Genomic DNA, 27,430 nt, shown 5'->3' with positions numbered 1-27,430 from the left:
TGTTTTAGTCAAATATGATATCTGTTTGTGTTTCTTGCGGTCAATTTGCAGTCTACAAATTATTTGTAATTATGTTCCGGCCTGTGGCCTAAATATAAACCATCAACTTAGTGAATACCATTGGTGTTTGAAGAGTGACTGCCCCTGAAAAGCAATTTCTCGCTTTGAAAACAGCCTATGTGGCATCGATATGAGTTTTAAAAAATGATTCTAGTGTCAAAATGTACTACAAAGTGTAAATAGTATAATTTTGGTCATAAAGTCAGTCTCATAGAAAACGAAGATTTGCGAGACGATAGGATAAAATGGTATGTTACAGAATGAAGGGTACCGTAAGAGTTTTCCGTGGGTTGGATTTATTTTAATCATGCCCACATGTCCACAGCTAGCAGCACCCAAGTAATCATCAATTCAGAGAGCAGCTGCACGCGACCCAATCATAACGCCCATGGCCAATTTGGTTTGACGTTAAATATCCCTATGGGGCTAGTGAAGGACCATCAGTAAATTACACAATGTACATGGGACAAGATTTTAAAATGACAAAAGCTCCAAATTTCAATTACTTAAAAACCTCAAACCAACTATAAATTGTAGAAATTAATTTACAATATTGAAAGCATTTAATGTGCAACATTATAATATTGTCCTATTTACATTGTGTGATTTATTTGGAGGTCGCTAACTCACCTCAAAGATAGGCTATCCAATGTCAAACCTACTTTGCCACGGTCACACACCAATATGTCTTTGTTGTAAATATTATTATTATTATTATTATTATTATTATTATTATATATTAAATGTTTTGCCGCCAAACTGGTAGCAACGGTGAAAAAAGTCAAGAGTTTGAAGAGTCGCAGAGTTAATTGAAAACAATGCCATTGTTGATTAGATGCTTTTTCCAATAATTAGGTAATTTTCTCTTGAACCATATGGTCTATCCACTAGAAACATAAAAAGTTTATACTTTATATTAACAATTTTTTGTATTATTCAGTTATAAATGATCAAAGTTACGATACATTTCCTGTTAATTACCAAAGATTCAGGTCACTTTGGTAAATTACAGGTAGCTTTGCAACTTTAGGTTGGGGTAACATAAGCTTTACATAGAATTTATAACTCTATTCCATCTACCGCGTCCCAATGCTTTCTTCACTCTCTCTTGAGCATAAGCCCTGGTACATTTGCAGAAAGCATCTGTCACATCTCACTACAAAGCCCTGTCTCTCTTTAAAACACATCCCTTTGATCTCTGACACATATCCCTTCCCCTTCAAACTATCGCTTCATTCTCTGACGGAATGAGAAACCACTGTCCAGATTCATGAGAACCCATTCGCTCTGAAGATGTCTTGTCAGGGATTTTAAGAAAGCAATTTCATCACAATAGATAAGCAATGAGCTTGTTAAAAGATATTTGTCCAGTTATATGAATATTATGATACTGCTAATGATGGAGATCTACTCATTTCCTGAGGTATTGACACTAGTATAAGTAGACTATACGGTTCTTGCTGCCTGATTCTCTCCTTGCAGGCAGCCCTGACAAAGTCCTGGTCGTGTGGCTGGGAGAAGTGCTGCTCATAGTGCCGGATCAGCTCGGAGTAGATGGTTGGAACAGCCATGAACACATTCACCATAAGAGCCTTGGAGCTGAGCAGGACTTCAGAAACAGTCTTTTACATTGTACGTAGACGGAATATCTACCCTATATTAATGCAACAAAAAAAAATGTCATCCAGATCACAATATGTAACGCAGATGGATAGGGTGTCATGGTATTGTGAGATCACAATATGTAAAGAAGATGGATAGGGTGTCATGGTATTGTGAGATCACAATATGTAAAGAAGATGGATAGGGTGTCATGGTATTGTGAGATCACAATATGTAAAGAAGATGGATAGGGTGTCATGGTATTGTGAGATCACAATATGTAAAGAAGATGGATAGGGTGTCATGGTATTGTGAGATCACAATATGTAAAGAAGATGGATAGGGTGCCATGGTATTGTGAGATCACAATATGTAAAGAAGATGGATAGGGTGCCATGGTATTGTGAGATCACAATATGTAAAGAAGATGGATAGGGTGCCATGGTATTGTGAGATCACAATATGTAAAGAAGATGGATAGGGTGTCATGGTATTGTGAGATCACAATATGTAAAGAAGATGGATAGGGTGCCATGGTATTGTGAGATCACAATATGTAAAGAAGATGGATAGGGTGCCATGGTATTGTGAGATCACAATATGTAAAGAAGATGGATAGGGTGCCATGGTATTGTGAGATCACAATATGTAAAGAAGATGGATAGGGTGTCATGGTATTGTGAGATAACAATATGTAAAGAAGATGGATAGGGTGTCATGGTATTGTGAGATCACAATATCTAAAGAAGATGGATAGGGTGCCATGGTATTGTGAGATCACAATATGTAAAACAGATGAATAGGGTGCCATGGTATTGTGAGATCACAATATGTAAAGAAGATGGATAGGGTGTCATGGTATTGTGAGATCACAATATCTAAAGAAGATGGATAGGGTGCTATGGTATTGTGAGATCACAATATGTAAAACAGATGGATAGGGTGCCATGGTATTGTGAGATCACAATATGTAAAGAAGATGGATAGGGTGCCATGGTATTGTGAGATCACAATATGTAAAGAAGATGGATAGGGTGCCATGGTATTGTGAGATCACAATATCTAAAGAAGATGGATAGGGTGCCATGGTATTGTGAGATCACAATATGTAAAGAAGATGGATAGGGTGCCATGGTATTGTGAGATCACAATATCTAAAGAAGATGGATAGGGTGCCATGGTATTGTGAGATCACAATATGTAAAGAAGATGGATAGGGTGCCATGGTATTGTGAGATCACAATATGTAAAGAAGATGGATAGGGTGTCATGGTATTGTGAGATCACAATATGTAAAGAAGATGGATAGGGTGTCATGGTATTGTGAGATCACAATATGTAAAGAAGATGGATAGGGTGCCATGGTATTGTGAGATCACAATATGTAAAACAGATGAATAGGGTGCCATGGTATTGTGAGATCACAATATGTAAAGAAGATGGATAGGGTGTCATGGTATTGTGAGATCACAATATCTAAAGAAGATGGATAGGGTGCTATGGTATTGTGAGATCACAATATGTAAAACAGATGGATAGGGTGCCATGGTATTGTGAGATCACAATATGTAAAGAAGATGAATAGGGTGCCATGGTATTGTGAGATCACAATATGTAAAGAAGATGAATAGGGTGCCATGGTATTGTGAGATCACAATATGTAAAGAAGATGAATAGGGTGCCATGGTATTGTGAGATCACAATATGTAAAGAAGATGAATAGGGTGCCATGGTATTGTAAGATCACAATATGTAAAGAAGATGGATAGGGTGCCATGGTATTGTGAGATCACAATATGTAAAGAAGATGGATAGGGTGCCATGGTATTGTGAGATCACAATATGTAAAGAAGATGAATAGGGTGCCATGGTATTGTAAGATCACAATATGTAAAGAAGATGGATAGGGTGCCATGGTATTGTGAGATCACAATATGTAAAGAAGATGGATAGGGTGCCATGGTATTGTGAGATCACAATATGTAAAGAAGATGGATAGGGTGCCATGGTATTGTGAGATCACAATATGTAAAGAAGATGGATAGGGTGTCATGGTATTGTGAGATCACAATATCTAAAGAAGATGGATAGGGTGCTATGGTATTGTGAGATCACAATATGTAAAGAAGATGGATAGGGTGCCATGGTATTGTGAGATCACAATATGTAAAGAAGATGGATAGGGTGCCATGGTATTGTGAGATCACAATATGTAAAGAAGATGGATAGGGTGCCATGGTATTGTGAGATCACAATATGTAAAGAAGATGGATAGGGTGTCATGGTATAATAATGGTATAATATGTAAAACAGATGAATAGGGTGCCATGGTATTGTGAGATCACAATATGTAAAGAAGATGGATAGGGTGTCATGGTATTGTGAGATCACAATATGTAAAGAAGATGGATAGGGTGCCATGGTATTGTGAGATCACAATATGTAAAGCAGATGGATAGGGTGCCATGGTATTGTGAGATCACAATATGTAAAGAAGATGGATAGGGTGTCATGGTATTGTGAGATCACAATATGTAAAGAAGATGGATAGGGTGTCATGGTATTGTGAGATCACAATATGTAAAGCAGATGGATAGGGTGTCATGGTATTGTGAGATCACAATATGTAAAGCAGATGGATAGGGTGTCATGGTATTGTGAGATCACAATATGTAAAGAAGATGGATAGGGTGTCATGGTATTGTGAGATCACAATATGTAAAGAAAAAGATGGATAGGGTGCCATAGTATTGTGAGATCACAATATGTAAAACAGATGAATAGGGTGCCATGGTATTGTGAGATCACAATATGTAAAGAAGATGGATAGGGTGCCATGGTATTGTGAGATCACAATATGTAAAGAAGATGGATAGGGTGCTATGGTATTGTGAGATCACAATATGTAAAACAGATGAATAGGGTGCTATGGTATTGTGAGATCACAATATGTAAAACAGATGAATAGGGTGCCATGGTATTGTGAGATCACAATATGTAAAGAAGATGGATAGGGTGTCATGGTATTGTGAGATCACAATATGTAAAGCAGATGGATAGGGTGCCATGGTATTGTGAGATCACAATATGTAAAGAAGATGGATAGGGTGTCATGGTATTGTGAGATCACAATATGTAAAGAAGATGGATAGGGTGTCATGGTATTGTGAGATCACAATATCTAAAGAAGATGGATAGGGTGCTATGGTATTGTGAGATCACAATATGTAAAACAGATGAATAGGGTGCCATGGTATTGTGAGATCACAATATGTAAAGAAGATGGATAGGGTGCCATGGTATTGTGAGATCACAATATGTAAAGAAGATGGATAGGGTGCCATGGTATTGTGAGATCACAATATGTAAAGAAGATGGATAGGGTGTCATGGTATTGTGAGATCACAATATGTAAAGAAGATGGATAGGGTGTCATGGTATTGTGAGATCACAATATGTAAAGCAGATGGATAGGGTGTCATGGTATTGTGAGATCACAATATGTAAAGCAGATGGATAGGGTGTCATGGTATTGTGAGATCACAATATGTAAAGAAGATGGATAGGGTGTCATGGTATTGTGAGATCACAATATGTAAAGAAGATGGATAGGGTGTCATGGTATTGTGAGATCACAATATGTAAAGAAGATGGATAGGGTGCCATAGTATTGTGAGATCACAATATGTAAAGAAGATGGATAGGGTGCCATAGTATTGTGAGATCACAATATGTAAAGAAGATGAATAGGGTGCCATGGTATTGTGAGATCACAATATGTAAAGCAGATGGATAGGGTGTCATGGTATTGTGAGATCACAATATGTAAAGCAGATGAATAGGGTGTCATGGTATTGTGAGATCACAATATGTAAAGCAGATGGATAGGGTGTCATGGTATTGTGAGATCACAATATGTAAAACAGATGGATGGGGTGTCATGGTATTGTGTGTACATTATTTACAGTGAATGAGGATCGAGGCGAGGGCATGGCTGAAGATGAAAACTGTCAACAGGCTAGTTTATTACAAAAACGTTGACAGGATCGGTAAAGGTCAGTCTAACAGCTTCTTAAAGAGGAATTCAACAGGAATGTTATTGAGGTCAGTCATAACGCTGTGGCACGTTGAATTTTAAAAATACCTTTTGCCCGCTTTTATTTTTTTTTTTTAACAAATGTGGAGTCAAAAGCCCTCCTCCTTCTCTTTCTCAGTCGTACTCAGAGACGGATGCACATAAACAGAGACTAACTGACACATGGCTACACATTTATACATAAGCGCCTCGTATACACTCACGCAAGGGCAAAGCTACTTACACAGTACGCACACATACAAACACACACACAAACAGATATTACGAGTCCCTCATACACCCCCCCGGCACGCCTGGCTGCACCCCCAACACACAGTGGGAGGACAGTGTGAATTAATTGAAGGTGAACGACAGATTCTCCTTGGTTCTGTCCCCCCTGGGAGCACGCGCACGTCTCTCCCTCCTAGAACCTCCTCCCTCATTCTCCCTCATCCTCTCTCCCACACCCTCACTCTCTCCATTTCATAATTTCCTGCTTCACTGCCCCTACTCTTATCAGTCTTCCTCTGTCTGTCCCTCTCTCCATCACACCCCACACCGATTCTCTCCTCATCTGCCACCCATTCCTCAGCTTCCCCTCCTCCCTGTCCTCTTAAATCACCCTCTTTTACTGCCTACTCTCTTTAGTTAACTTCCCCTTCTCAACTTACCTGCTTTGTCATTTTATCAACCCTTCCTTTTCGCTCCTCTTCCCTTCAAGCTCTAAATATTGCAATATCAAAATAGATTAAGGTTGAAAAATGATGTGTCTATTAAATAAACAGGCAGAAGCGTGGACTATCCCACAGAGACCCATCTATTCACGCAAACTCACAAAACTTTATCTATCTGCTCAGCCACACACATCCACAACCACGCGCACACACGGACAGACTAGATAGCGGGGTTCAGAGGGGAATATTATTTCCTGTGTCTGTTCTGGGCATTCTGGGCCGTGTCGATCAAGCGCAGTGGAGCGCTTCCCCCAGCAGCCACTCAGGAGGGGGGAAAAGCCAATTTATGTCCGTCAAAGAGCTGCCCTCCACCTGGGGGAGTGTATGTTGGAGACCCTCGGCTGCAGCCTGCATCCCAAACAGCCCTTAACCCAGCAGCATCCAGCTACTCTATACTAGCCCTGTAGCCAGTACCTTTTCTCCACCACCACACAATGATGCAGTTCAGTTCAGTTTTGTGAGGATGGATCATGACCTCCCAGCCATTAACCTCTTGTCCTCTGCTCTCCTGGCCTCTGGTCTGTGAGTCCAGTCCTGATATGTTCTGTTATCTCTCCTACTGTACTCATGGCTGGGGCCCATGGACATTAAAACCAGTCGCGTTGACGTCATTCACTTATTCCTATAGAAAACTACCGATGGCGCATGAAGCTGGAAGTATTTGAGGCGCGCCATATTGCTGAGTGGTATCCCCCAAAAATCGCTAAGGATCATAGTTAAAGTGGCCATAACTAGCAAAGGATCATGGTCGATGTAATCGTTTTCATCTTGTCTGAGAGAGTCAACCTTAATGTTTACGGCATGAGGGCGCGAGCCTCCTCATAGCCTGCCAGCCCATAATTGGTCTGTCAGAACATGATCCTGTGTGCTGACAAATGTAGACGTCAGAATAGAAATATATCTCGATTTGTAGCGAATTAAAAACATTATTCACTGTGGGGGTCGGAATTGTTTTTGTTTGGCCGTTCTGGCGATCGTAATTTAAATAGGTTTTCTAAGGCAGACTGGGGCTTTTGGCACTGCTAGGTTGCTACACAGTAGCCGACCAGCAGATCTCGAGATTTCACACTCCAGACCTGCTGGAGCCACACACCCACTCCTCTGGTTGATCGACCGAGCAGAGCCCTCCTTCCTCTGGGGTCAGAGACAGTCATGCACAGGGACCTCCAACCATCCCTCCACCCACTCACACACCAGGGTTTCCGTTAGGAACATGCTGCTTAACTGGGAATATTTTAATTTACCCGCAATTTGAGAAATTTACCAAACCCATATGCATTGGTTGCGTAACCCATTAGGGTGTCCACCCACAGTGCGCAGAATTAAATAAATCACATTTAGATTATGGTAATTCATCCAAACAGATCATGCAACTCCTGTAATGAAGCAGCCGATGCAATTCGTGGGAAAACACCATTCTAAACAGTTCACCTGATGAGAGCTGTTCCGTATCTCTTAGAAACTTAGAAAGAGGGGGAATCTAAAGATGCAACAACTAGGACGTTTTGCTAATATGACTAGGATTGCACCTTTGGCTTCTGCATGGACAAGGAAAGAAGGTTGATATGAAAACAAATACATTTGCCAAAATTAGGCTATATAGGCCTAATTACTCCTGTCTATACAGAAATAAATAAAATCATTCAAAATCATTAGCTTCTTTAAAAAAAATGATGTGTGTAACGGTTTTCTTGTGTCGAAGGAGAGGCGGACCAAAACACAGCGTGGTTATTATTCATGGTTCTTTAATAAAGAAACTATACATGAATAGACTAACAAAATCAAGAAATGTGAAAAACCAAAACAGCCCTATCTGGTGCAAACACAGAGACAGGAACAATCACCCACAAAACCCAACACAAAACAGGCTACCTAAATATGGCTCCCAATCAGAGACAATGACTAACACCTGCCTCTGATTGAGAACCATATCAGGCCCAAACACAGAAACAGACAAACAAGACATCCAACATAGAATGCCCACTCAGATCAACAATGTGAATTGTTTCAAATCACAAGCTTATAGGCCTATGCCTATTTGAGAAGCCTGCAATTTGGGCAGCGCACACGGCAATAGGTCCTTCTGTAGCACAGTTGGTAGAGCATGGCGCTTGTAACGCCAGGGTAGTGGGTTCGATGCCCGGGACCACCCATACGTAGAATGTATGCACACATGACTGTAAGTCGCTTTGGATAAAAGCGTCTGCTAAATGGCATATATTTATTTATATTTATAAAGTTGATAAATGAGTTGCGGCTGTCAGTGAAAAGCATCTAAAATATGTGTGAAGATAATATGTCTTGAGTATAATTTAAAATGTTGACACAAGAATGGTGTTGTGAAGATATAGGCGAGATCCTTTTAACATGTAAATCTGGATTGCCACGCTTGTTTCACCCTAATGTTGGTGCTTGCAAGCAGGCTAGGTAGTGCTAGCAAGCAGGCTAGGTAGTGCTAGGTATCAACAGCCAAACCAGTAGTCTGGAAACTATAGTGAGCTTCGATTGGTCAATAGCAAGGCGATTTCTCTGAGTATTAGTATAAAGTTCAACTTTCCCAAACTGTTGTCCCCCAGTTTTATCAATGCAATATGATACAAAATGTGGCAAAGATGTGCTTCAGGACCATGCGGATGCCTCAGAGCAGTCGACTGGATTTCGGACCGCATGGACACCACAGAGCAGGCTTGAGTAAAGTTCAGTGTGTATGTGTTGCGCTCTTTCACCAAGTTGAAAAAGCCTTAACCTGCCTTAATGACCACCGACATGGGGCGGCAGCGTAGCCTAGTGGTTAGAGCGTTGGACTAGTAACCGGAAGGTTGCGAGTTCAAACCCCCGAGCTGACAAGGTACAAATCTGTCGTTCTGCCCCTGAACAGGCAGTTCCCAGGCCGTCATTGAAAATAAGAATATGTTCTTAACTGACTTGCCTGGTTAAATAAAGGTAAAAAAATAAAAAATAAAAAAAATTAAAAAATGTAGCACTCACGTCTGTATCCATGAAGTGCTATGGCTCACATCAACACCATTATCCCAGAAACACTAGACCTACTCCAATTTGCATACCGTCCAAACAGATCCACAGATGATGCAATCTCTATTGCACTCCACACTGCCCTTTCACACCTTTCACACCTGGACAAAAAAGTATTTAGTCAGCCACCAATTGTGCAAGTTCTCCCACTGAGGCCTGTAATTTTCATCATAGGTACACTTCAAATATGACAGAGAAAATTAGGGAAAAAAATCCAGAAAATCACATTGTCCGGGCGGTGTGTTTGGGATCATTGTCATGCTGAAAGACCCAGCCACGTTTCACCTTCAATGCCCTTGCTGATGGAAGGAGGTTTTCACTCAAAATCTCACGATACATGGCCCCATTCTTTCCTTTACACGGATCAGTCGTCCTGGTCCCTTTGCAGAAAAACAGCCCCAAAGCATGATGTTTCCACCAACATGCTTCACAGTAGGTATGGTGTCCTTTGGATGCAACTCAGCATTCTTTGTCCTCCAAACACGACGAGTTGAGTATTTACCAAAAAGTTATATTTTGGTTTAATCTGACCGTATGACATTCTCCCAATCTTCTTCTGGATCATCCAAATGCTCTCTAGCAAACTTCAGATGGGCCTGGACATGTACTGGCTTAAGCAGGGGGACACGTCTGGCACTACAGGATTTGAGTCCCTGGCGGCATATTGTGTTACTGATGGTAGGCTTTGTTACTTTGGTCCCAGCTCTCTGCAGGTCATTCACTAGGCCCCCCCCCGTGTGGTTCTGGGATTTTTGCTCACCATTCTTGTGATCATTTTGACCCCACGGGGTGAGATCTTGCGTGGAACCCCAGATCGAGGGATATTATCAGTGGTCTTGTATGTCTTCCATTTCCTAATAATTGCTCCCACAGTTGATTTCTTCAAACCAAGCTGCTTACCTATTGCAGATTCAGTCTTCCCAGCCTGGTGCAGGTCTACAATTTTGTTTCTGGTGTCCTTTGACAGCTCTTTGGTCTTGGCCATAGTGGAGTTTGGAGTGTGACTGTTTGAGGTTGTGGACAGGTGTCTTTTATACTGATAACAAGTTCAAACAGGTGCCATTAATACAGGTAACGAGTGGAGGACAGAGGAGCTTCTTAAAGAAGAAGTTACAGGTCTGTGAGAGGCAGAAATCTTGCTTGTTTGTAGGTGACCAAATACTTATTTTCCACCATAATTTGCAAATAAATTCATTAAAAATCCTACAATGTGATTTTCTGGATTTTTTTCTCATTTTGTCTGTCATAGTTGAAGTGTACCAATGATGAATATTACAGGCCTCTCTCATCATTCTAAGTGGGAGAACTTGCACAAATGGTGGCTGACTAAATACTTTTTTGCCCCACTGTATAGCCTCGCTAATGTTATTGTATTGCTGCTCTTTAATTATTTGTTACTTTATTTCTTTAGGTATTTTTCTTAAAACTGCATTGTTGGTTAAGGGCTTGTAAGTAAGCATGTTGTATTCGGCGCAAGTGACTAATACAATTTGATTTGTAGTGTTTCCAAATCTAAATGATTAGGAAATATTCACTTTGATGCAAGTGTGCTTGCCATTGTTTGTTTTCATGTGAAGCTGATGACTTAGTTCTCGTTGCCTGTTACCTTGGTAATAACTTGAAGTGAAGTCAATAAAGTCAGCTAAACCAAAGTTACTTGTGTTGTATTTATGTGACTCACTTCCATTACTAAAACACTATGGAACTCAAGTGGAATTTAATCACACTAGGTAAATTCAAAATAAGTAGAGGATTTAGAAGTGAGCTAATAAAAGCGCTATCTATAGCATTCACTCAATACAACCGTGTTAGATGTACCTAACTCTATTTAGTAGTAATCTATATTTGATCATTAATATTTACTCAACACCCTTTTTGAGTGTAGGCTATCTGTATTACTGGACAATATCAGCCAATATGCAAGATGTAGTTTGACGAGAGCAGAGTAGGAGAGACTTGAACTTTCTCTTGAGCTATTCTCATAGCCTACCTTTTAGGAGTCGGAAGATCTTCAGATGGAGAAATATAGGTGATCAATGTTTATGGTATTAGGCTATAGTAATCTATACCCTAATCATAGACCTATTCTCCGCCCATTCATTGGCCTACTCTATTTAATTGAGACCACACGCGCACCTGATCTAGCAGGTATGGTTACTGAACTTGAAGCAGCAAGAATTATAACAGCAACACTTGCTACGTTTTGAATAGGCCTATAGGATATAGCCTACCTGTTAGGGGGACGATTTGCAGGCAGAGACAAATAAATGGGTAATCAATATCTATTGAAAATGAAAAGGACCAACGCTCGCTCACCATAGTCGCCTACCTATGTGCGCATTGTGCCTTTTCCATTTCAATGATGATTACATTTTTTTATTGCACTTCGACTCACATTGGTTGACCGCCCTACACTTTTTTTCCATGATCAATATTTATTTACAGAGACATTGTAGTAAACTACAGTAGAATCATATTTAAGTTTAAGTTCATATTTAAATTAACTGCCACCTGATTCTCTGCCCATCTAAGCAGCATACTATATTTCAATGAGACCACACATACTAGGCATACTTGAGCTTTCACGCCCAACGAGGAGAGGTAGGCTACTGAAGTCGAAACAGCGAATTCTGAATGTGTGAATAATGCAACAAATATCTGCTTTTAATACAATAGGTAGGTTAACGCATACAAAGCAGAAAGAGGAACATTTCTAAATAGTGTGTGGGATAACAAAATAGATTTTCATCCCAAAGTCGTCTGTCTGACCGCCCGCAGAATAAAAAATATTTGGCGAAAACCAAACACTGCATTCCACAGTAAGAACCTCATACCAATGGTCAGCATGGTGGTGGTAGTGTGATGGTTTGGGGATGCTTTGCTGCTTCAGGTACTGGACGACTTGTCTTAATAAAAGGAACCATGAATTCTGCTCTGTATCAGGTAATTCTACAGGAGAATGTTAGGCCCTCTGCCTGTGAGCTGAAGCAAAGCTGGGTCATGCAGCAAGACAGTGATCCAAAACACACAATTTAGTCTACATGAAAATGGTTCAAAAGGAATCAATTCATATGTTGTGACTTGAAAAGAGCCGTTCATGCTTGAAAACCCACAAATGTCACTGAGTTAAAGCAGTTCTGCATGTAAAGGTGGGACAAAATTCCTCCACAGAGATGTGAGAGACTGATCAACAACTACAGGAAGCATTTGGTTGGAGTAATTGCAGCTAAAGGTGGCACAACCAGTTGAGTGTTAGGGGGACATTACTTTTTTCACAGAGGAGAATTGGGTGTTGCATAACTTTGTTAATTAATTTAATTTAATTTAAAAAATGTTAAAAATCTGCAAATAATAATATGCAAAAATAGAGAAAATCAGATAGGGGGAAAATACTTTTTCACAGCATTTACATATATACAGTTGAAGTTGGAAGTTTACTTTCCAAGCTGTTTAAAGGCACAGTCAACTTAGTGTATGTAAACTTCTTACCCACCGGAATTGTGATACAGTGAATTATAAGTGAAATCATCTGTCTGTAAACAATTGTTGGAAAAATGACTTGTGTCATGCACAAAGTAGATGTCCTAAACGACTTGCCAAAACCCTTGTCACACCCTGGCCATAGAGAGACTTTTATTCTCTATTTTGGTTAGGCCAGGGTGTGACTAGGGTGGGCATTCTATTTTCTTTATTTCTATGTTTTCTGTTTCTATGTTTTGGCCGGGTATGGTTCTCAATCCTGGACAGCTGTCTATCGTTGTCTCTGATTGGGAATCATACTTGTTTTGCCACCTTAGTTGTGGGTAGTTGTTTGTGTTAGTGGCCTGTATAGCCCTAGTCAACTTCACGATAGTTTTTGGTGTTTTCTTGTTGACATTTATAACATTAAAGAGGGAAGCCTGGAACTGAGGGGTAGCCCGGAACTGAGGGGAAGCTCAGTACTGAGAGAAAGCCCAGTACTGAGAGGAAGCCCAGTACTGAGAGGAAGCCCAGTACTGAGATGAAGCTCAGGCAGGTAGTAGGCCCCGGTAGATCCTGGCTGGCTGGCGGAACTGGAAGATTCTGGTTTACTGGCAGATCTGGAAGAGACTGGTTGACTGGCAGATCTGGAAGAGACTGGTTGACTGGCAGATCTGGAAGAGACTGGTTGACTGGCAGATCTGGAAGAGACTGGTTGACTGGCAGATCTGGAAGAGACTGGTTGTCTGGCAGATCTAGAAGATCATGGCTGACTGGCGTATCTAGCTGCTCTATGCAGACTGACAGCTCTGGCTGCTTCTTACAGACTGACAGCTCTGGCTGCTTCATGCAGACTGACAGCTCTGGCTGCTTCATGCAGACTGACAGCTCTGACTGCTCCATGCAGGCTGACAGCTCTGACTGCTCCATGCAGGCTGGCAGCACCTTGCAGACTGACAGCTCCTTGCAGACTAGCAGCTCCTTGCAGACTGACAGCTCTGGCTGCTTCATGCAGACTGAAAGCTCTGGCTGCTTCATACAGACTGACAGCTCTGGCTGCTTCATGCAGACTGACAGCTCTGGCTGCTTCATGCAGGCTGACAACTCTGACTGCTCCATGCAGGCTGACAGCTCCTTGCAGACTAGCAGCTCCTTGCAGACTGACAGCTCTGGCTGCTTCATGCAGACTGACAGCTCTGGCTGCTTCATACAGACTGACAGCTCTGACTGCTCCATGCAGGCTGACAGCTCTGACTGCTCCATGCAGGCTGACAGCTCCGACTGCTCCATGCAGGCTGGCAGCAACTTGCAGACTAGCAGCTCCTTGCAGACTGGCAGCTCTGGCTGCTTCATGCAGACTGACAGCTCAGGCTGCTCCGAACAGGCAGGAGGCTCCGGCAGTGCTGTAGAGAAGGAAGGCTCTGATAGCGCTGAACAGGCGGGAGACTCCGACAGCGCAGGAGGGAAGGAAGGCTCTGATAGCGCTGAACAGACAGGAGACTCCAGTAGCGCAGGAGGGAAGGAAGGCTCTGGCTGTGCTGAACAGGCGAGAGACTCCGACAGCGCAGGAGGGAAGGAAGGCTCTGGCTGTGCTGAACAGGCGAGGCGCACAGAAGGTCTGGTGCGTGGTGCTGGAACTGGTGCTACAGGATCGAGGACACGCACAGGAAGCCTGGTGCGGGCAGCTGCTACCGGAGGACTGGTGTGTGGAGGTGGCTCTGGATAGACCGGACCGTGCAGGCGCACTGGAGCTCTTGAGCACCGAGCCTGCCCAAGCTTACCTGGCTCGATGCCCACTCTAGCCCGGCCAATAGGAAGGGCTGGTATGTGCCGCACCGGGCTATGCACCCGCACTGGAAACACTGTGCGCTCCATAGCATAACACGGTGTCTGCCCGGTCTCTCTAGCCCACCGGTAAGCACAGGGAGTTTGCGCAGGTCTCCTACCTGGCATAGCCATACTCCCTTTAAGCCCCCCCCCCCCAATATTTTTTTTGGGCTGCTTTTCGGGCTTCCTTGCCAACCGTGTTCCCTCGTATCGTCGGCTCCTATCTCCGGCTGCCTCTGCTCTCCTTAGTGCCTCCACCTGTTCCCATGGGAGGCGATCTCTTCCGGCCAATATCTCCTCCCAAGTGTAACAACCTTTACCATCCAACACATCTTCCCATGTCCATTCTCAGAATAATTCATCCTCCTTTTGCTGCTCCAGCTGCTCCAGCTGTCGCTGCCTGTTTATACCAGCGCCTCTCCGCTTTATCCGGCGTGTCTTTTTTTTAGACTCCATTCGCCTATAGCCCTCTTCGCACTGTTCCAGCGAATCCCAGCCGAGCTCCTGCACTCTCTCTGGGTCGGCCGCCCATCTGCCGATTTCTTCCCACGTCGTATACTCCATGCCTCTGCTATCCATAACGTCCTCCTTTTTCTGCTCCAGCTGTCGCTGCCTGTTAACACGCTGCTCGGTCCGAGTGTGGTGGGTGATTCTGTATAGACGTTCTTCGTTTGTGGAAAGAGAGTCGGACCGAAATGCAGCGTAGTGGTTACTCATGACTTTAATAGAAAAAGTGACACATGAAATAACGATACAAAATACAAAACAACAAACGGAACGTGAAACCTAATTACAGCCTATCTGGTGAACCTACACAGAGACAGGAACAATCACCCACAAAATACAAAGCGAAACCAGGCTACCTAAATACAGTTCCCAATCAGAGACAACGAGAATCACCTGACTCTGATTGAGAACCGCCTCAGGCAGCCAAGCCTATACAACACCCCTAATCAGCCGCGATCCCACATACTACAAACCCCAATACGAACATACAATATAACATAAACCCATGTCACACCCTGGCCTGATCAAATAATAAAGAAAACACAAAATACTATGACCAAGGCGTGACAGCGGAGGTGTTGCTAACATTTACGAAACCAAATTTCAATTTACCCCCCAAAAAATGACTGTTTTTGTCTTTTGAGCTTCTAGTCACGAAATCTATGCAGCCTACTCAACCCTTTTTTTATAGCTACTGTTTACATGCTTCCTGGGCCGTATACAGCATTCCTCACTGAGTTCCCTGAATTCCTATCGAACCTTGTAGTCATGGCAGATAATATTCACATTTTTGGAGACTTTAATATTCACATTGAAAAGTCCACAAACCCACTCCAAAAGGCTTTTGGAGCCATCATCGACTCAGTGAGTTTTGTCCAACATGTCTCCGGACCTACTCACTGCCACAGTCATACTCTGGACCTAGTTTTGTCCCGTGGAATAAATGTTGTGGATCTAAATGTTTTTCCTTATTATCCTGGACTATAAGACCACACATTTTATTACATTTGCAATCGCAACAAATAATCTGCTCAGACCCCAACCAAGGATCATCAAACGCCGTGCTATAAATTCTCGGACAACCCGAAGATTCCAAGATGCCCTTCCAGACTCCCTCCACCTAACAAAGGATGTCAGAGTACAACAATCGGTTAACCACCTGAGGAACTTAATTTAACCTTGCGTAATACTCTAGACGCAGTCGCACCCCTAAAAACAAAAAACATTTGTCATAAGAAACTAGCTCCCTGGTATACAGAAAATACCGAGCTCTGAATAAAGCTTCCAGAAAATTGGAATGGAAATTGCGCAACACCAAACTGGAAGTGCTTTCACTTCAGCAGAGATAAATTCATGAACTTCTTTGATGAAAAAATCATGATCATTAGAAAGCAAATTATAGATTCCTCTTTAAATCTGCGTATTTCTCCAAAGCTCAGTTGTCCTGGGTCTGCACAACACTGCCAGGACCTAGGATCAAGTGAGACACTCAAGTTGTTTAATACTATATCTCTTGACATATTCATGAAAAAAGTAATGGCCTCTAAACCTAAGCTGCATGCTGGACCCTATTCCAACTAAACTACTGAAAGAGCTGATTCCTGTGCTTGGCCCTCCTATGTTGAACATAATAAACGGCTCCCTATCCACCGGATGTGTACCAAACTCACTAAAAGTGGCAGTAATAAAGCCTCTCTTGAAAAAGCCAAACCTTGACCTAGAAAATATGAAAAACTATCGGCCTATATCAAATCTCCCATTCCTCTCAAATAAAAAAAAGCTTTTGCGCAGCAACTCACTGCCTTCCTGAAGACTAACAATGTATACAAAACACTTCAGTCTGATTTTAGACCCCATAATAGCACTGAGGCTGCACTCATGAATGTGGTAAATTACCTTTTAATGGCGTCAGATCAAGGCTCTGCATCTGTCCTCGTTCTCCTAGACCTTAGTGCTGCTTTTGATACCATCGATCACCACATTCTTTTGGAGAGATTGGAAATCCAAATTGGTCTACACGGACAAGTTCTGTCCTGGTTTAGATCTTATCTGTCGGAAAGATATCAGTTTGTCTCTGTGAATGGTTTGTCCTCTGACAAATCAACTGTAAATTTGGTGTTCCTCAAGGTTCCGTTTTAGGACCTCTATTGTTTTCACTATATATTTTACCTCTTGGTGATGTAATTCGGAAACTAAATGTTAACTTTCACTGCTATGCTGACGATACACAGCTGTACATTTCGATGAAACATGAAGCCCCAAAATTGCCCTCCCTAAAACCCTGTGTTTCAGACAAAAGGACGTGGATGGCGGCAAATGTTTACTTTTAAACTCGGAAAAAACAGAGATGCTTGTTCTAGGTTCCAAGAAACAAAGTTCTTCTGTTGGATCTGACAATTAATCTTGATGGTTGTAAAGTAATCTCAAATAAAACTGTAAAGGACCTCGGTGTTACTCTGGACCCTGATCTCTCTTTTGACAAACATATCAGACTGTTTCAAGGACATCTTTTTTCCATCTACGTAACATTGCAAAAATCTGAAACTTTCTGTCCAAAAATTATGCAGAAAAATGTATCCATGCTTTTGTCACTTCTAGATTAGACTACTGCAATGCTCTACTTTCTGGCTATCTGGATAAAGCACTAAATAAACTTCAGTTAGTGCTAAACACGGCTGCTAGAATCTTGACTAGAAATGTGACCATATTACTCCAGTGCTAGCCTCTCTACACTAGCTTCCTGTTAAGGCTAGGTGTAACGGCATTCAGAGGAAGAAGGTGAGGACCAAGGTGCACCGTGGTACGTGTTCATATTATTTATTCGAAACTGAACACTAAATACAAAATAACAAAAGGAATAACCGAAACAGTTCTGACAGGTGATACAAACACTCAACAGAAAACAACTACCCACAAAACTCAAGTGGGCCAAGGCTACCTAAGTATGGTTCTCAATCAGAGACAACGATAGACAGCTGCCTCTGATTGAGAACCACACCGGCCAAACAACAAAGAAATCCAAAACATAGAAAATGAACATAGAATGCCCACCGTAGTCACACCCTGGCCTAACCAAAATAGAGAATAAAAGCCTCTCTATGGCCAGGGCGTGACAGGGAAATTACTCTATAGCAACAGCTCATGGTCCTTCTGGAATCAGAAGTTTTTTTGACTCAATGGAGGAACATAGTCAGAGAGATGCTGATGAATGTCTTGCTCGAACTGTGTATTTTCATTTATTATGGATCCCCATTAGCTGCTGCTAAAGCACTCTTCCTGGGGTCCAGCAAAATGAAGGCAGTTTATACAATTTTAACAACTGGTTCACCTCTGATGCTCACAGGCAATGTGTATTGGAAGAGATTTCTGAATGTTCTTCGTCCAGCATACACTCCTCCAACCAGACATGCTTTATCTACTCATTTGCTGGATGCAGAGTTCAACAGAATTCAAGTGAAGGTCAAGCAAATCATAGAGAAAGCAGACTGTATTGCAATCATCTCTGATGGGTGGTAGAATGTTCGTGGGCAAGGAATAATTAACTACATCATCTCTACCCCTCAACCAGTATTGCACAAGAGCACAGACACTAGGGACAACAGAAACACAGGTCTCTACATTGCAGATGAGCTGAAGGCAGTCATCAATGACCTTGGACCACAGAAGGTATTTGCACTGGTGATTGACAATGCTGCGAACATGAAGGCTGCTTGGTCTAAAGTGGAGGAGTCCTACCCTCACATCACACCCATTGGCTGTGCTGCTCATGCATTGAATCTGCTCCTCAAGGACATCATGGCACTGAAAACAATGGATACACTCTACAAGAGAGCCAAGGAAATGGTTAGGTATGTGAAGGGTCATCAAGTAGTAGTAGTAATCTACTTCACCAAGCAAAGTGAGAAGAATAAGAGCACCACATTGAAGCTGCCCAGCAACACCTGTTGGGGTGGTGTTGTCATCATGTGTGACAGTCTCTTGGAAGGGAAGGAGTCTCTCCAAGAAATGGCCATATCACAGTCTGCTGATATGGACAGCCCCATCAAGAGGGTCCTCCTGGATTAAGTATTTTGGGAGAGATTGGTAAGCAGCCTGAAACTCCTGAAACCTATAGCAGTAGCCATTGCACGGATTGAGATGTAAAATAAATCCGTACTGCCCTGCCCACTTCACTGTTGCTCCAAGCAAAGGAAACTGCAGTTCTGAAATACATCAAAAAGCGTGAAGACTTCTGCCTGAAGCTCATACACGCCGCAGCGTACATGTTGGACCCCAAGTATGCTGGCAAGAGCATCCTGTCTGGTGCAGAGATCAACAAGGCCAATGGTGTCATCACTACCGTGTGTCGCCACCTTGGCCTAGATGAGGGCAAGGTTCTTGGCAGTCTGGCGAAGTACACTTCCAAGCAAGGGCTTTGGGATAGAAATACAATATGGCAGTCATGCAACATATCTCATCAGCCACCTGGTGGAGGGGACTTTGTGGATCTGAGGCTCTTTCCCCTGTTGCCTCCATCATCCGCCACATCCCACCAACATCAGCCACATCAGAGCGCAACTGGTCCTTGTTTGGGAACACACACACACCAAAGCATGCAACAGGCTGACCAATACAAGAGTTGAAAAATTGGTGGCCATCCGGGCAAATTTGAGGCTTTTTGAGCCTGACAACGAGCCATCCTCAACAAGTTTGGAAAGTGACAGTGAAGATGAGGCCTCAGAGTCTGATGTTCAAGAGGTGGACATTGAGGAGGTCCAGGGAGAAGACATGGAAGCCTGAGAGGAAGACAACCAAAGCTTTAGCTTTTAGACTATCATTTTACAGATGTATGTTGAAAACATTTTTGGGAGATGCGATAGATCATTGGGATCATTAAATGTTCCCTTTCTTTTGTTGTTCAGTGAAATCATCCCACTCAATTCATAACACATTTTTTTACTTGTATTTATATTGGAATGATTTAATCAATTGCAATTATGTCGACTTATGATAAGGTAAAACAACGCATAGCTGAACACCGCAGCTCAATCAGGTGTAAGAACATTGACTATCCAGTAGCAGCTCACTTTGTTGAAGCTAACCATCCCATCTCCTCCCTCAAATACACAGGCATTGATCATGTTGTTCTACCAAGGAAAGGACGTAACATCGAGATCCTACTACTACAAAGGGAGGCTTACTGGATATCCGATCTAAAAACATTGACCCCTAGTGGTCTGAATATTGACTTTGTCTCAGGCCCTTCTTATGAACACTTTTTCCTTTAAGAACAAGTCTTATAAATTGAAAACATTTTTTTACAGCTTATTAACTTACACCTAATATGTTCCCCCTGTTGGTGACGCTCATTATATATAAGGTTGAACCAATATTACATGTAATAAAAATGAAATATGAAATTATTATGTGAAATTGAATGAAACAATGTACAGTTGGAAGTGGGGAGTTTACATACACTGGTTTTTCAACCACTCCACAAATGTCTTGTAAACAAACTATAGTTTTGGCAAGTCGGTTAGGACATCTACTTTGTGCATGACACAAGTAATTTTTCCAAAAATTGTTTACAGACAGATTTCACTTATAATTCACTGTATCACAATTCCAGTGGGTCAGAATTTTACATACCGGTACACTAAGTTGACTGTGCCATTAAACATCTTGGAAAATTCCAGAAAATTATGTCATGGCTGTAAAAGCTTCTGATAGGCTAATTGACATAATTTGAGTCACTTGGAGGTGTACCTGTGGATGTATTTCAATGCCTACCTTCAAACTCAGTGCCTCTTTGCTTGACATCATGGGAAAATCAAAAGAAATCAACCAAGACCTCAGAAAAAAATTTGTAGACCTCCACAAGTCTGGTTCATCCTTGGGAGCCATTTCCAAACGCCTGAAGGTACCACGTTCATCTGTACAAACAATAGTACGCAAGTATAAACACCGTGGGACCCCGCAGCCGTTATACCGCTCAGGAAGGAGACGTGTTCTGTCTCCTAGAGATGAACATACTAGTGTGTGAGTATTGCAAATCAATCCCAGAACAACAGCAAAGGACCTTGTGAAGATGCTGGACGAAACAGGTACAAAAGTATCTATATCCACAGTAAAACAAGTCCTATATCGACATAACATGAAAAGCCGCTCAGCAAGGACCAAGCCACAGCTCTAAAACCTCCATAAAAAAGACAGACTACGGTTTGCAACTGCACATGGGGACAAAGATCATACTTTTTGGAGAAAGGGGGACGCTTGCAGGCCGAAGAACACCATCCCAACCGTGAAGCACGGGGGTGGCAGCATCATGTTGTGGGGGTGTTTTGCTGCAGGAGAGACTGGTGCACTTCACAAAATAGATGGCAACATGAGGAAGGAAAATTATGTGGATATATTGAAGCAACATCTCAAGACAAGTTAACGCTTGGTCGCAAATGGGTCTTCCAAATGGACAATGACCCCAAGCATACTTCCAAAGTTGTGGAAAAATGGCTTAAGGACAACAAAGTCAAGGTATTGGAGTGGCCATCACCAAGTCCTGACCTAAATCCTAAAGAAAATTTGTGGGCAGAACTGAAAAGGTGTGTGCAAGCAAGGAGGCCTACAAACCTGTTTCAGTCACACCAGCTCTGTCAGGAGGAATGGGCTAAAATTCACACAACTTATTTTGGGAAGCTTGTGGAAGGCTACCCAAAACGTTTGACCCAAGTTAAACAATTTAAAGGCAATGCTTCCAAATACTAATTGAGTGTATGTAAACTTCTGACCCACCGGGGAATGTGATGAAAGAAATAAAAGCTGAAATAAATCATTATCTCTACTATTATTCTGACATTACACATTCTTAAAATAAGGTGGTGATCCTAACTGAACTAAGACAGGGAATTTGTACTAGGATTAAATGTCAGGAATTGTGAAAACTGAGTTTAAATGTATTTGGCTAAGGTGTAGGAAAACTTCCGACTTCAACTGTATGTTGACGCTACAATATTCCATTATGTTTCTATATGATAACAATCGCATAATATATTTAATAGTTTAGTTTAACAGTTTCACTAATTAATTTTAATTAACTTCATCATTATGACACACCCCTCACTACTGTCATTGGTTCCCGGTACACTAATTGCACTGTGTGTCACCATAACCTGGTTCAAGTATTCATGACATTACCCCGAGGAAGGCACAGTGATTCCTGAAACGTTGGTAAATACCCATTAAATTGCTGGGAGATTATACATGGAGTATGCGACTTTCTTTATTTTGATAGTTTATAGTTTATTCGCCGTTAGTCAGCACCTCCACACAAACTATTGTTCTGGGTGTGCGCCACCTCATGTGTTTTTTATCTACTTATGAGAAGGTAAAATGTTAATGTTTGTGTCTCCACATGATATTGTAAAAATATCTACATTTAAATTGTATTAATATTAATTTGCATATATTCCCATTCATTCCCATATATTCCCGTTAATTCCCACAGAAAGGTTCCACCTCTGAATATTCCACCCGAAATGTGCAACCCTAATCATTACACAGGTGCACCTTGTGCTGACAACAATAAAAGGCCACTATAAAAGTAGTATTTCTGTCTGTAATAAAGCCCTTTTGTGGGGAAAAACAAATTCTGATTCCCTGGGCCTAGCTACCCAGTGAATGGGCCAATGACCCCTCCTGCCCAGTCATGTGAAATCCATAGATAAAGCCTAATTTATTTATTTCAATTACTGATTTCCTTATATGGACTGTAACTCAGTAAAATCGTTGAAATTGTTGCATGTTGCGTTTTGATTTTTGTTCAGTATATATATCATTGTAATGGCTGGAATGGAATAAATGTGGTTTCCATATGTTTGATACCGTTCCACTTATTCCATTCCAGCAATTAAAATGAGCGCGTCCTCCCATAACTCCTCCCACCAGCTCCAATAAAAAATATATATATTCGGGATGGGAAAACTAAAACCAAATATAAAAATGTAGAAAATATAATGGGCATATATATTTTTAAATAAGATCATCTTTGAGAACTAACAATCACCAAAATAAAAGCTGGACAGAATCAAAAATGTTATGCAATTACGCATTCAGGAGTGTTTTTGTCATGGCATGGGGCCCCCAATGATTCACTCAGATAGCATAAGCCATGGCAAAATGTGTAGAATTTCTGTAAATTAGCTTTAAAAATACAACTTTTCTCTCAGCCCCAAGTCAAGATGTGTAGAATTGCTGGAAATGTGCTTTAAAAATGCTAAAATAATTCTCAGCCTCATGGCAAAACGTGTCGAATTTCAGAAAATTAGCTTTAAAACAGATACATTTTGTCACTGCGGCCTACCTGAGGGCCTCTAAAATTTCCCATCAGTGACCACACCATTGGCCACGCCCCAGCAAAACCCACCACCTAAGACCCATTATTATCCAGAAAAAACCCTGCACACACAAACACACACTACCTAGAGTCAGTCAGCACTCAATTTCCATGCCTATCCTCCCTTCTGTCTCCTTTTCTGTACTGGTTATCATTCATCTAGTTCACTGGAGGATTCCAACCACAGGTATGTCCATTAGAGGCAATAATACATTTATTTTTCAAAATGATCATCATACACTACATGACCAAAAGTATGTGGATACCTGCTTGTCGAAAATCTCACTCCAAAATCATGGGCATTAATATGGAGTTGGTCCCCCCTTTCCTGCTATAACAGCCTCCACTCTTCTGGGAAAGCTTTCCACTAGATGTTGGAACATTGCTGCTGGAACTTCTTCCATTCAGTCACAAGAGCATTAGTTTGGTCGGGCACTGATGTTGGGCGATTAAGCCTGGCTCGTAATCAGCATTCCAATTCCTCTCAAAGGTGTTCGATGGGGTTAAGGTCAGGGCTGAGCAGGCCAGTAAAGTTCTTCCACACCATTCTCGACAAACCATTTCTGTATAGATCTCGCTTTCTGCAAGGGGGTATTGTCATAACTGAAACAGTAAAGGGCCTTCCGCAAACTGTTGCCACAAAGTTGGAAGCACAGAACTATCTAGAATGTCATTGTATGCTGTAGCATTAAGATTTCTCTTCACTGGAACTAAGGGGCCTAGCTCGAATCATGAAAAACAGTCCCAGACCATTATAATGTACTACCTCCATCCAACTTTACATTTGGCACTATGCGTTTGGGAAGGTAGCGTTCTCCTGGCATCCGCCAAACCCAGATTCGTCTGTCGTACTGCCAGATGGTGAAGCGGAATTCATCACTGCAGAGAATGCATTTCCACTGCTCCAGAGTCCAATATGCGGCGAGCTTTACACCTTTCCAGCTGACACTTGGCATTGCGCATGGTGATCTTAGGCTTGTGTGCAGCTGCTCGGCCATGGAAACCAATTTAATGAAGGTCTATACTAACATTTATTGTGCAGATGTTGCGTCCAGAGGCAGTTTGGAACTCTGTAGTGAGTGTTGAGGCAAAGGACAGAGGATTTTAACGCACTACATGCTTCAGCGGTTCTGTTCTGTGAGCTTGTGTGGCCTACCACTTCACGGCTGAGCCGTTGTTGCTCCACTTCACAATAACAGCACTTATAGTTGACCGGGGCAGCTCGAGCAGGACAGAAATTTGACGAACTGACTTGTTGGAAAGGTGGCTCTTCAGTAAGTCCATTCTACTGCCAATGTTCGTCTATGGAGATTGCATGGATGTGTGCTCGATTTTATACAATTTGAAGGGGTATCCACAAACCTTTGTGTATATATAGTGTACTCTCAGTACAATTTCCAACCGGTCTATTAGACAGTCACTCAGAAATAGCCTGGAGCTATATTAATATATTACAGTATATCGATTTATTTCTCATTATGACTTGAAGAAAATGAAAAAAAATCTACAAGGCATCCTCAGGGGTGAGAGTGAAGCGTATGCTGTCTGTTTGGTACACAAGGTCAGGTTAGGTATAAAGAAAGTGAAATGCTCTGATACTACAGTAAACCTCCTCTTTATTGGTTGTCCTCTACAGCCCTTACCTGTCAATCATACCCTTGACTCCCATTAAGTTCTCCTAGACCTTAAAACCCCTCTGACACCACCCCCCTTACCTACTCCACCACCACCTCTCCAAACAAGCACTATCATCCTTCAATGTCACCTCATCTATTGATCTTGCTCTAAAGCCTGTGCTGTGAGTTGGTGTGGTCAGATACAAAGCCACACTGGGCAATCCATCACCCAGCTCCAAACGCTTAGCATGACAGTCTGGGGGGGGAGCACTGACTGCCAACCTGGAGCACTGCCTGCCTGGCTGCCAACACCCATGACCCCCAGTGGCCCGGCGGGATGAGGCGGGGGGCATCATGGACCTGTCCGTGTCAGCTCAGCTCCAGGCTCTGTTATTGACATCCCCGGCCCAGTGCTTTCAGCACGGCAACACTGCCACAATTAGCGCCGATGGCTGACAACTAGCCGATAAGGTTGAACAGCAGCCCCCTTCTACTCCCCACCAGCCTCCCGCCCTGGTGTGTCTCCATTGTTCAGGTCTGTGGAGTGGATCCCCGCAAGAGGAGGACAGACAGCCTCCACTGAAGTCCCTTACAGAGCACTACTTACTGCTAACACACACAAGGCAGACAGCAGTAGAATACCTGACAGCACACAGACAGGACATGAGAGAGTCAACTGAAACAGCATGTTACAAGTGGTAGCAGTAGTAGTGTACTATAGTTGTAATGTACCTTCTGAGGCTGGAAGGTAGGCAGCATGACGGTGGTGGCACCCACCCAGAGAGGTCAGAGCAGCTTGTTGACGATGCCATAGATGTGGTGCAGGGGAAAGGTGTGAAGGATGACATCATCTCTGGACCAGCCCCACTCTGACACTAGAACCTGAACCTGGGAGAGGGGGAGACAGGCCATGAGAGATCCACTGAGCTATTTGGTCATACAATGTGTTCCTACCAGTTCTTTGGACATTTCCTTTCTATATAATGATGGGTAGCTCACTCAAAATCTTTCATGGTGGTCCTGCCTGAAGGTTCCGTTCTGCCACTCCTTATCAAACATACTTAATGTAACCACCGTGCAAGAAGAGAGTAAACCCCTGTCTTTAGTCAGCAGGGCCAGATAGCTGGAAGGAGCAGAGGGAATGGATAGTGTCCCCAAGCCCTCAACCTTCCAGGAACCATCTCTTCCGTGTTCCCTCACTGACCACCCTCCCTGGGCTTGTCATTTACAAATGAATCTCCTTAATTGAGGGTGATCTAATTTTCTACTCTATTGGACATGCAGGTCAATTGTGGTTGAAAATGTACCCCCAAAAAATCCTACATAGCCTGAAGTGCCCCGTGTAATGAAATAATTTGGGCGATTATTCAGAAAGCTCACGTGGAACAAAAGCAAAACGACACTCTTGTCTGTCGCATGTGTAACCCCCGACAACCCACCCTTACATACTACCACTGGGCTACAGAAAACTGTCTCAATAGAACCTCTATTAATACCTCAAGAGAAAAATACTTCTGAAGTTCACAGTACCGACAGCAGGAAATAAAAAAAGAACTATGTTTCCATTCAATTGGCGACAGATTTTCATGCGAGTATTATAAAATGCTTATAAAAAAACAATATGAGTTGTGTTTCCATCTAATTGACTTGTTGCAGATAAAAGGCTGTGTGTGATGACTAAGTGCATATAAAAATATTTTTTGCAGTTAAATTCCCATGTACCAAATAAAAAGGTTAAATGGGTTTCCATCGCATTTTCAACTCTACTGACGGTCGTCTCAAAAAATGTTGCCGACACATGATGAGATTATTATGGAAAAAAATAGAGATTTATTTTGATTTGTCAAACGGCAGCCAAGCATCGATGATCATGTCACCAGAATAAGATCCTCGATAGTTATTGGAAAGGAGCATCAAGCTCATCACCGTGCACTTTCACCACCCTTTGAAGTTCTGCATCATTTGTTTCATCTGTAGCCTAATAAACTGCATGCTTTCCTGACCACACAACATGTCATCACGTGACTCCAAGTTTACTTTGATATGATGATTATTTATATCAGTATTTGCTCAGAAAAGCGTTTCCACCTACATGTCTTGCATAATTCATTTTATGACACCTTTACCAAAACAAAATTCTGTTTCCAAC

The 27,430-nt window shown here is 42.2% G+C and overlaps 1 protein-coding gene across 4 annotated transcripts in view; it reads right to left on the bottom strand.

Moving 5' to 3' along the window:
* The window catches only part of LOC118372226 (malonate--CoA ligase ACSF3, mitochondrial-like), a 52,187-nt gene that overhangs the window by 23,241 nt on the left and 1,516 nt on the right, over positions 1–27,430 (bottom strand). For all 4 annotated transcript variants that reach the window (XM_035758029.2, XM_035758033.2, XM_035758032.2 and 1 more), the window contains exon 3: positions 26,014–26,169. In XM_035758029.2, coding sequence (XP_035613922.2) covers positions 26,014–26,040 — 27 coding nt within the window. In that variant the 5' untranslated portion in view covers positions 26,041–26,169. The remainder of the gene's footprint in view (positions 1–26,013; positions 26,170–27,430) is intronic.

Source organism: Oncorhynchus keta, chromosome 14, assembly GCF_023373465.1.
Source record: "Oncorhynchus keta strain PuntledgeMale-10-30-2019 chromosome 14, Oket_V2, whole genome shotgun sequence".
NCBI lineage: Eukaryota > Metazoa > Chordata > Actinopteri > Salmoniformes > Salmonidae > Oncorhynchus > Oncorhynchus keta.
Note: the sequence above shows the minus strand (reverse complement) of the source record. Positions and strands in the feature narration are given on the sequence as shown.